A 12,116-nucleotide genomic window follows, 5' to 3' on the forward strand; every position below is an offset into this window, starting at 1 on the left:
TCATTGGTTTACTCAGTCAGCACTAACCTGGTGTTAAACAATAACAATATAATCCTTGCATAACAAATATACAATAGGCCGTATGAATTAATTAATTCTGTATAAGTAAGAATATTTATCTAACCTTGTTCTAGAATAACACCAAGATTCCGTTAGGTTTTGGCTAACATATTATTAATTCATTACATAAGTGCTTGTTTGTGTAATTTCTTTTGAAAGCTCAATTACTTAATTGCCAAATCTACATGACCCGATCATAATTTATACTGGACATGTTACTGGATTGTTAGATAAACAGTATCATTTATTTGTAATTAGCTTTTTCCATGTTTCATCATCATCATCATTGTTTAATGTCCGCTTTCCATGCTAGCATGGGTTGAACGATTTTGACTGAGGGCTGGCGAACCAGACGGCTGCACCAGGCTTCAGTCTTGATCTGCCAGTGTTTCTACAGCTGGATGCCCTTCCTAATGCCAACCATTCCGAGAGTGTAGTGGGTGCTTTTTACATGCCACCGGCATGGGGGCCAGTCAGGCGGTACTGGCAATGACCTCGCTCGAATTTTTTTACACATACCACCGGCACAGGTGCCAGTAAGGCGACGTTGGTAATGATCACGCTTGAATGGTGCCCTTTTATGTGCCACGGCATGGGGGCCAGTCAGGTGGTACTGGCAATGACCTTGCTCGAATCTTTTTACACATGCCACCGGCACAGGTGCCAGTAAGGCGACGCTGGTAACGATCATGCTCAAATGGTGCCATTTTTATGTGCCACTGCATGGAATCCAGTTGGCCACTCTGGCAATAATCATGCTCGGATGGTGCTATACATTAAATATTTTATCACCGTTATTTATAATGTTTATGCTTCTTACAATAAATATATTTACACTGTCACTGGTGATGCTGACACACCACCAATCATTTTAAAGTTTCAAACATTACATTACATCTACATAATCTATTTCTTTTAATGCTTCTTGCATGAAATATGTTAAAACTTTTATTTTTGATAATTCACGTATTAAAACTTCCCATTATTTTTAATACTCCCTACATAAAATACATTAAAATTATCCATTATTTTTAATGCTTCATACAATAAATATGTTAACATTTTCCAATCGAAGTCAGATGTAGAGGGTTTTTTGGACACAGTGTGAGATGACTGTTGCTATCGCTAGGCCTAACTCCTCGTAAAGTCAATACCACCATGACCGATATCCAATCTACAGTGGAGAAGGCTAGCCACTGGATTTGGTTAAAAAGAGACAATGAGCGATGGCTAGAAGGATATTGAGCTTTATTTGATAACAAGCTGATCTAGCAAGCAGGGCCTCATATCAGTGAGTGGGGCCGGTGCGCATTGATGCCGTCGAGAGGTAAGCCCCGAAACGGTGCGCATTCTCTCCTGATGACCCCATACACTTGCTGGCTTCCAGTATGTGGGGTTTTTGACTGGTAGCATTTGCATGTGCAAGTTGTTTGCAAGACATCATTAAATATTTTAAAACTCCATCATTTTTAATACTTCCTACATTAAATGTGTTAACAATACTCATTATTTTTAATACTTGCCACATTAAAAATGCTAAAACTTCCCATTATTTTTAATGCTTCATACATTAAATGTTACAACTACCTATTACTTTTACATGAAGTTGAATATATGTCTGGCCATAGAGTAACCAATGGCTTCACATCCATAAAACACTTGTATAAATATCTATATATTGTGTGTGTGTGTGTGTGTGTGCATGCGTGTGTGTGTGTGTGTGCATGCATGTGTGTGTGTGTGTGCATGTATGTGTGTGTGTGTGTGCATGTGTGTGTGTGCATGTGTGTGTGTGTGCATGTATGTGTGTGTGTGTGTGTGTGCGTGCGAGCGTGTGCGTGCATGTGTGTGTGTACATAACATAACTTATTTATTGTTTATGCAACTCTGTTGTATGCTAATACAGAAATTAATTATCAATTAGTATTTTTTAATTGTTATACAGAAATTGATTTCTTTAACCAATGTTGATTTCTTTACAGGATCGCAAGGAACTCTCCGGAGTGAATGCTGCCATTGAAAACTTCCAGAAAGCTGCTGGTGCTTTCCAGTATCTCGTCACTTACTTCAGTAATGCACCAAGCATGGACATGCAACGAATTATGCTGCATATGTTGGTGAAACTCATGAAGGTAAGGCTTTAAGTTTGGTCGAGATGCCTTAAGGTTTCTGCTTCGGCCCTTTGCATTACGACAGCAATATCTGATGATACTAATGCCTAAGCTGTATCGGCACTAAAGTAGTGATCTTCTCTTGGACCACATCAAGGTTATGGAGAAGTGAGACTTGCAAAGGTAGACAGGTATTAGTCAGCACACACACACACAGACTTCTCCAAACCTGCATGCAAAGATGCAAATACACAGTCTGCTCTGACTAATGGCAACCCCTAGAGATTTGAGGGTATTTAACTGTTCCTTCTTCCTTCTTGAGCCATGCCCGGCTCATAAGGGCCGGTTTCCCGGTTTCCTTGGCATATAGGTTCCCCACCTGGACGGGACGCCGGTCCATCGCAGGGGAGCTGCAAGATGCAGGAGGAAAGAGTGGGAGAAAGTTGTGGCAAAAGAGTCAGCAGAAGTTCACCATTACCTTCTGCCGAAGCTATGTGGAGCTTAGGTGTTTTCCCTCATAAACACACACATCAGCATGTCTGAGATTCGAACCCTCGATCCTTCGACCGCGAGCCTGCTGCTCTAACCACTAGGCCATGTGTCTCCACTATTTAACTGTCAGGTTGGAATACAATGTAGGGACCCCTTTGTTGGCTCAAGTTTATCTATGGTTTATTGAGAAATAACACCTCTGTGACCCTTCTGATAGAACCCTGTATGTTGTCACTTGCTGTACTAGAAAGTGCAACCAAATTCCATCACATCACTCTACTATCTTAAACCTTTAGCATTTAAATGGCCTTATCTGGCCAAAATATTCTACTTGTTTTATGTATTGACTGGTCAGATCTAACCTCTCACACCTACCATACAATGTCATTCTAAAATTATACAATCACATCCTTGAAATCTCAAAGCTATGAGATAATGCATGATTAATTCAAAACAATCTTGAAAGAAATGAAGCCAGAATGTTTCATTGGATGTGCATCATTCGTTTAACGTCCACTTTCCATGCTAGCATGGGTTGGACGATTTTGACTGAGGGCTGGTGAACCAGATGGCTGCTCTAGGCTCCAATCTTGATTTGGCAGAGTTTCTACAGCTGGATGCCCTTCCTAACACCAACCACTCTGAGAGTGTAGTGGGTGCTTTTTACGTGTCACTGGCACGGGGGCCCGTCAGGCGGTACTGGCAATGACCTCGCTCGAATCTTTTTTCACATGCCACCAGCACAGGTGCCAGTAAGGCAGTATTTTAAGAGAAAAATTGAGAATAAGAGGCATCAGATGTTGTATGCAAAAGAGAAGACTGCACTGGTATGACCGTATGGTACTTATAGATGAAGATAGCTGCATGAAAAGTGCTGATCACTAATTGTGGAGGGAACCTGTGGAAGGTGTAGATCCAGGAAGATGTGGGACAAGGTGGTGAAATATGATCTTTGGTTGTTGAGCTTCTTGGAGGCAATGACAAGTGGCCAAGACTTCTTATTTCTTATTCCTTTATTGCCCACAAGGGGCTAAACATAGAGGGGACAAACAAGGTCAGACAAAGGGATTAAATCGATTACATCAACCCCAGTGTGTAACTGGTACTTATTTAATTGACTCTGAAAGGATGAAAGGCTAAGTCAACCTCGGCGGAATTTGAACTCAGAACATAGCGGCAGATGAAACACCGCTAAGCATTTTGCCCATTGTGCTAACGTTTCTGCCAGCTCGCTGCCAAGACTTTTGGTGATTTGCAGTGTGTGAGAAAACATATCATGTTAATTGAATCATGGTCACTGCCAGGGTCACGTAAAAGGCACCGGTGCTGGTGATATATAAAATACACCGAGTACAATCTTTAAAGTGGTTGATGTTAAAAAGGGCATCCAGCTGTAGAAACCAAGTCAAAATACATGACTGGAGCCTGGCACAGCTCTGTGGCTTACCAGTCCCAGTCAAGCTGGCCTTCCAGATGCCAGCTCCCCATAGAGAATGTCCTTTGAGATGTGACCATCCTTCATGTGCTGGATGTGTCCTATCCAGCACAGTTTGTGTTGTTGAAGCAGGGTCGACATGATTAAGGACCTCAGCATTGGACATTCTGTGCTGCCAAGATAATACCCAGGATGTAGTGTAAGCTTCTCAGATGGAAGGTGCTGAGTCACCTCTCCTGTCTGGGCACATGTGGCCTATGTCTCACTGCCATACAGCAGTGTGCCGATGACACAGCTGTTGTACACTGTCATTTTGGTCTTTACCATCAACTTGGGGTTTGTCCACACTCGGGGTTTGTGAGGCAAGCAAGTGTTGTGGCTGCTTTCCCAATCCTCTTGCATGGAAAATGGATGTTAAATGATGATGATAATGATGATGATAATGATGATGATGGTGGTGAGCTGGCAGAAACGTTAGCACGCCGGGCGAAATGTGTAGTCGTAACGTTCTGAGTTCAAATTCCGCAGAGGTCGACTTTGCCTTTCATCCTTTCGGGGTCGACAAATTAAGTACCAGTTACGTACTGGGGTCGATCTAATCGACTTAATCCATTTGTCTGTCCTTGTTTGTCCCCTCTATGCTTAGCCCCTTGTGGGTAGTAAAGAAATAGGTATTTCGTCTGCCGCTACGTTCTGAGTTCAAATTCCGCCGAGGTTGACTGTGCCTTTCATCCTTTCGGGGTCGACAAATTAAGTACCAGTTATGCACTGGGGTCGATCTAATCGACTTAATCCGTTTGTCTGTCCTTGTTTGTCCCCTCTATGTTTAGCCCCTTGTGGGTAGTAAAGAAATAGGTATTCCCCCCCCCTGTCTTCGTCTGCCGCTACGTTCTGAGTTCAAATTCCGCCGAGGTTGACTGTGCCTTTCATCCTTTCGGGGTCGACAAATTAAGTACCAGTTATGCACTGGGGTCGATCTAATCGACTTAATCCATTGTCTGTCCTTGTTTGTCCCCTCTATGTTAGCCCCTTGTGGGTAGTAAAGAAATAGGTATTTCGTCTGCCGCTACGTTCTGAGTTCAAATTCCGCCGAGGTTGACTGTGCCTTTCATCCTTTCGGGGTCGACAAATTAAGTACCAGTTATGCACTGGGGTCGATCTAATCGACTTAATCCATTTGTCTGTCCTTGTTTGTCCCCTCTATGTTTAGCCCCTTGTGGGTAGTAAAGAAATAGGTATTTCGTCTGCCGCTACGTTCTGAGTTCAAATTCCGCCGAGGTTGACTGTGCCTTTCATCCTTTCGGGGTCGACAAATTAAGTACCAGTTATGCACTGGGGTCGATCTAATCGACTTAATCCGTTTTTCTGTCCTTGTTTGTCCCCTCTATGTTTAGCCCCTTGTGGGTAATAAAGAAACGAATGATGATGATGATGATCATTGAATGAATGAAATGAATGAAAGAATGAATGAATGAGTATTACATTTTTCAGAATAATCTGAATGCCAAAAGGATAAATAAGAGAAGGACACAATTAAAGGATGTAGTTCTAGATAAGCAGAATGGTAACTCTTGGAGTATCTTGGAATCATTGGTTTACTAAAAGAAGCCTGGACCTGGAACTAAACAAACAACAACAACAACAACAGCATCCCACTCTTTAATACCTTATGGTTGTTAACTCTTCCCTACATCGTTTGCAGGCCCAGTCCCTAGAGTGCATTTACGAAAAGATGAACTTGGATGGTATATCACCTGGTTTATTGAACTACGTGAAGGTTGCGAAGATGGCAGCAAAGGTAAGTAGCAATGTCCATTTTCATTGTACTCCTATATGTATGTGTATGCACGTGTGCACACCTTGTTCTGACTTCAGTTCTGTTTTGGCAATGGTGATGTGAAGCATCTTGTACTCTACCTGAGGAACTGATTGGTGTAGGACATCAGTCTTATTCAAGCTTACTTCCAGCCTGAAGAGCTGGGCTGCCTCTTCAAAGCAAGATGTGATGCGCTGCAGGGCTCTTTCTGTGATATACACATATATATATATGTATGTATCTAATGTATGTGTATTTCAGGTCACTTTCGAGTGCTACTGGTAACATGTAACCCAGTACTACCTGTTGCATGGTCGGGTCGTCAGCGACTAAACCAGCAACCCCACCAAGCTTGCTTGGTGAGGAGGGTGTTTATTGGTCACCCTGTGGGATGAAAAACATAACCCGTCAAAGGGCGGAGAAACTCTTGAGAGTGAACGGGCCATCCAATAAATGTTTTAAGGCCGTATTATGCGCAGGGACATAGAAATAATCGGATTGAATACCCGATCGCGCAGTTAAACCATTGAGAGTGAAGGACTCCTAGCCTTTGTTAGGGCATCCTTCTAGGAGAAGGTTACTCAGGTAACTGGGATAACTCCGACATAAAACATGCGGCTCAGTGGTTACCGATGATGTTGACTTGTTCTTCTTTTCGGATTATGGCTGCTGTTGCTTAATGAGTGGGATTGACTCAGTGCACAGCCTTTCCTCACTTTAAAAAAAATCTTCTTGCACAGGCATTGCACGATAACAACATTGATTAAGCTTCGTGCAATGGCCATACTCGATAACGTGCGTGCGTGCGAGCGAGCGATTGATGCAAACTTTTTTTTAATGCTAAATGCATAGCCAAAAGAGACACATTGAGTATGCAAACACTAGTTCGTATTTTCGCTGATAGAGTGTGTCAAGAAGGGGAAGGATTAGCGCTTGGTCAGTTTGAACACTAAAGATCTAAAGAGTGCTCTTTGCAACATTAACAACATTTTAAATTATGCGAAGATTTAATGGTGCTGCTTATGAATGGACAAAGGGAAATAATCCTGAAAAATAAACCCTAGTCAATAGTTATTTCCCTTTAACATCAATCAGCTCCCGTGTTGCCATCGATGTATGACCAACTAACGAGATAACTTAAATGAATTATCAAGTGGCTGAGTATTCCAGATACATGTACCTTTATGGCAATTCTTTAACACCTCCCATATCATTCTCAACACCCTCTTATATTTGCCATCATGCTCCACTTACTATAGCTACCCTTATGTACTTTTACCTCTTCCCACCACTCCTACTTCATCCTTCACTTCCTGATCTATCATTCTTAATCCACTTCTGTCTCTCACACCTTATCTCTTCTCCATGCTGGTATTTTCCATTAAGGCGGCGAGCTGGCAGAACCGTTAGCACGCCGGGTGAAATGCATAGCCATATTTCGTCTGCCGTTACGCTCTGAGTTCAAATTCCGCCGAGGTCGACTTTGCCTTTCATCCTTTCGGGGTCGATTAAATAAGTACCAGTTACACACTGGGGTCGATGTAATCGACTTAATCCCTTTGTCTGACCTTGTTTGTCCCCTCTATGTTTAGCCCCTTGTGGGCAATAAAGAAATAAGTGCTGGTGTTACATGAAAAACAGCCAGTACATACTGTTAAGTAGTTAGTAATAGAAATGACATCCAGCGTTAGAAACGTTTTTCACACTAAGAGTTGCTGAAGCATGGAACAGACTGCCGGCATCAGTTGTTAGTTGTCGGAGCACTGCATCCTTCAAAACTTCTGTGCTTCCTGAGATTCGCCAACACTACACCTGATTGCCTCCCCTCCATACACACGCAAGCATGTATCTGACTCATACACTGTTCGCTTCCCAGACATTTGTACATTACTGCATATACTTTATATGCACTTTTGACAAGTTGTGGTGCACCTGAGCACTGTATACAATAATTTCATTATATTTTATTATATTATATTATATTATATTATATTATTATTAAGCCATGTCAAAGCTGACGTAGGAGCTCATTGTAGCCTTGTGAATCAAGGGATCCTATCAAATGATTCAACTCATACCAGCATGGAAGCTGGATGTTAAATGATGATGTCGAATTAGCATGATACTATGTGACAAGACAAGATGCAATGTTTTTTACCATTCTACTCACAAGGGTTGCGTTGATGTGAAGTTATGGTAAATGGTTTTATCCATGGTGCCATATAGTGATGATCAAGCTTGGAAACACCAGGTTGTACTGTGAACTTCTCAACCATTCAACCCTTTATAAAACACCCGGTACATTCTGTAAAGAGATTAGCATTAAGGAACAGTGTCTAGCTGCAGAGCCCTTGCCAAAGCAGACAATGGGGCCCAAAGCCATCCCTTGGTTCCTAAGATACTGTTGAATTATCCAACCCAAGCTGACATAGAAGACAAACATTAAGTGATGAGGATGATGGCAATGATGATAATGATACTCTTTACTCTCTCTTTACTCTTTTACTTGTTTCAGTCATTTGACTGTGGCCATGCTGGAGCACTGCCTTTAGTCGAGCAAATCAACCCCAGGACTTATTCTTTGTAAGCCTAGTACTTATTCTATCGGTCTCTTTTGTCGAACTGCTAAGTTATGGGGACGTAAACACACCAGCATCGGTTGTCAAGCGATGTTGGGGGGACAAACACAGACACACATACACACACACACAGACACACATATATATATATATGTACATATATACGATGGGCTTCTTTTCAGTATCCGTCTACCAAATCCACTCACAAGGCTTTGGTCAGTCCGAGGCTGTAGTAGAAGACACTTGCCCAAGGTGCCACGCAGTGGGACTGAACCCAGGAACCATGTGGTTGATAAGCAAGCTACTTACCACACAGCCACTCCTGCACCACTTCCATGATGTTGATGATGATGCTATAATTCAGCATAAATTTGTCTGTTTTTCTGTATGGAGTAGCAAGAGTGAAACAATATATATTGAAACAAAAAAAGTATTCATAACAAATATTCTTTTTATTTATTTTTTTCAGGTTTCTATAAATTACACCAACGCCCATGATATGATATTGGTGGACACAGTTAAGCAATATGTGCCATTTTCTTGGACTTCAATGATGCTGGTGAAAAGTCAGTTTTACAAAGCTTTAGCACATTACTACATAGCACTGGCCCTGATGGAGCAAGATGGTGAGTTATTATGAATACATTGAATGATGTTGTTGTTGGTGGTGGTGGTGGTGGTAGTTGCAATGATCAAGATGTTGGTGGTGGTGGTTGCAATGATCAAGATGGTGGTGGTGGTGGTGGTAGTGTTGTGGTTCTGGAGGTAGTGGTAGTAGTATGGTTATAGTGTGATTGTGGTGGTGGTGGTGGTTGTAGTGATGGTGGTAGCAGAGAAGATGGTCATGAAGATGATAGTAGTGGTAGTATGGAATTCTACTTAGAGAAATGGAAGATGTTGCTTCGTTCTTGAGATTAATCTATCTAGAACTAAATTATCCAATATGTTCATTCTTTTCTTTTACATATATATATATATATATATATATATATATATCATCATCATCATCATCAGATGCATGGTTCAGTAGTTAGAGCATCGAGCTTATGGTCATGAGCTTGTGAGTTTGAATCCCGGACTGGGCTGCGTGTTGTGTTCTTGAGCAAGACACTTTATTTCATGTTGCTCCAGTTCACTCAGCTGTAGAAATGAGTTGCGACGTCACAGGTGCCAAGCTGTATTGTAATTTGCCTTTCCCTTGGATAACACTGGTGGCGTGGAGAGGGGAAACCGGTATACATGGACGACTGCTGGTCTTCCATAAACAACCTTTCCTAGACTTGTGTCTTGGAGGATAACTTTCTAGATGCAAATCCATGGTCATTCAGGACCGAAGGGGGTCTTTACTCTTATATATATATATATTATATATATATATATATATATATATATATATATATATATATATATATATATATCTATATATATAAAACTGTAGTTGTGTGAGTGTCTGTCCCCTTCTATTTAGATTCCTAACTCCTCCCACATTTTGCGGTGCAGTTTAACCAAATTCGGGTATCTTATAGTCGTGATTCATATTGAGCCCGTCTGGCTATTAGTGCGTGTCTACGATGAGTCTACGATTTTAAAAATAATTTAACATAATTTTTTATTCCATTTTAATGCATAATTTTTCGTGTGTCGATGACGGCGGAGTTGGCGTCCACTCTCAAACACCTGCACCTGTGTTTGCTTCTCCCCTTCTTCCCTCCCTCGTGAAGCTGTGGGGAAGGGAGTGTAAGGAAATCAACGTCGTAAAGCGTTGTCAAGGAGACCAGCGTTCTTTTAGAACAACGACTTCATGGCTTGAAGACACCAAAACAGAAATGGCTAAGAAAGCCCGAATTGGCATCTATAAGGGAAGTAAGTCTCTAAAAATGCTTATATAGTTATTTCCCTTACAAACCCAAGCAACGCCGGGCGATACTGCTAGTATATATATATAAGAGAAGAAAATGAATATAATAACAATGGGAGACTCATGGATTACACTGGCGTGTCTTTAATTAAATAGGTAACAAAAAAGTAAGAAGCAGAGATTATAAATGCCACTCTCATCTCTGCTTCTTACTTTTCTTCTCTTATATACATTATATACATACATATATATACATACATATATATATACATACATATATATATTATATATATATATATATATATATATATACATACATACATACATACATACATACATACATACATACATACATATACATATATGTGTGTGTGTACATACATACATACACACACACTCACACGCACACACACACACACACGCACACACTGGACAGGCTCCTTTCAGTTTCCCTCCACCAAATCCACTCACATAGTTGGGAAGTAAGCTTGTTAACCACAGAATCATGGCTGTGCCCAACTTTAGACAAGTATTTGGGAGAAAATTAGCTGTTATTTCTAACAAACTGAGCAGTCTTGTTGGTGTGAAATCCTGTGGAGTAGACTGAAGTAGAATTTGTGTATTTTTTTGTAATTTCAGATAGTGACGATGTTGGCAAACTACAAGAATTGGTCAAAGTTCTTGACATCACATCATCATCACCAGACTTCCAAGACATGGCAACTGTGTTACCATTCAACTCTGAGAAGAGGAAAATACAAGGTAAATTTACAAATTACATTCAGATAATATTGATGACAATTTACTGTGTTAATGTGTGTGTGTGTGTGAGAGAGAGAGAGAGAGAGAGAGAAATAGGAAGATACAGACACAGAGAAAAAGAAGGGGAGGGAGAGAGTAGTGCATATATTCTCTCTTTTACTTGTTTCAGTCATTTGGCACCCTACTAGCATGGGCACAAGTGCCAGTAAGGTGACGCTGGTAACGATCACACTTGAATGGTGCCTTTTAAGTGCCACTAGCATAGAAGCCGGTTAGCCGCTCTGTCAATGATCACACTCGTATGGTGCTCTTTGCACCCCACTAGCACGGACACCAGTCATCGAATTTGAAGTTGATTTTGATTTTGATTTGTGAGTGTATATGTATATGTGTATGTATGTGTGCACAGAGGACTGAATATACATACAGCCCATCTATTAAAAAAAACTATAATTCCTTCCCACATTATCGGTCCATTGAAAAAAATCAACATTCCTGATGCTCTTCCGCATATATTATCAACCCGTTTAAGAACAGTCATTCATATTTGTAGGCAAAGCTCATTATCGCGAGAGCGTTGTGCTCCTGGAGGAAGCACTGAACACCCATGACTTATGTAGGCAGCTGCGCAAGATTGACTTGTTTCAAGGAGTATTACGTGAAACCTATGAAAGGTATGTGAGAACATTTTCAATGATATTCTATGTACCAATCACACCTCTGTTTTCTTGGAGCTATATATATATGTATGTGTGTATACAGAAATATACAGACACATATTTATCATGTGTATATATTATGTAGGTAGTTTGGATAAATCCCGTCTGTTTCCTCTTGAAGAACATCTGTTTAATCCATTCTTACAATCCAGTACGTAGTCTCAGTTGCTGCTGTATGTTAGTCAAAATCTCTCTATATATAAACGGCAAAATGTTGTCTGTGTGTGTGTGTGTGCGTGTCTGTGTGTGTGTGTGTGTGTGGTACAAATCCACAAATTTTTCAG

General features: G+C 40.9%; 2 protein-coding genes across 7 annotated transcripts in view; both read left to right on the forward strand.

Annotated features, from left to right (window-relative positions):
* Positions 1–12,116, forward strand: part of LOC115221048 (transient receptor potential cation channel subfamily M member 2-like) — a 706,843-nt gene that overhangs the window by 415,269 nt on the left and 279,458 nt on the right. The window lies entirely within an intron of this gene.
* The window catches only part of LOC115221098 (rhophilin-2-B), a 109,863-nt gene that overhangs the window by 91,007 nt on the left and 6,740 nt on the right, over positions 1–12,116 (forward strand). For both annotated transcript variants that reach the window (XM_029791313.2, XM_029791314.2), the window contains exons 8-12: positions 2,043–2,192; positions 5,801–5,896; positions 8,963–9,119; positions 10,991–11,113; positions 11,667–11,787. In XM_029791313.2, coding sequence (XP_029647173.1) covers positions 2,043–2,192; positions 5,801–5,896; positions 8,963–9,119; positions 10,991–11,113; positions 11,667–11,787 — 647 coding nt within the window. The remainder of the gene's footprint in view (positions 1–2,042; positions 2,193–5,800; positions 5,897–8,962; positions 9,120–10,990; positions 11,114–11,666; positions 11,788–12,116) is intronic.

This window comes from Octopus sinensis, linkage group LG17, assembly GCF_006345805.1.
Source record: "Octopus sinensis linkage group LG17, ASM634580v1, whole genome shotgun sequence".
NCBI classification, from domain to species: Eukaryota; Metazoa; Mollusca; class Cephalopoda; order Octopoda; family Octopodidae; genus Octopus; species Octopus sinensis.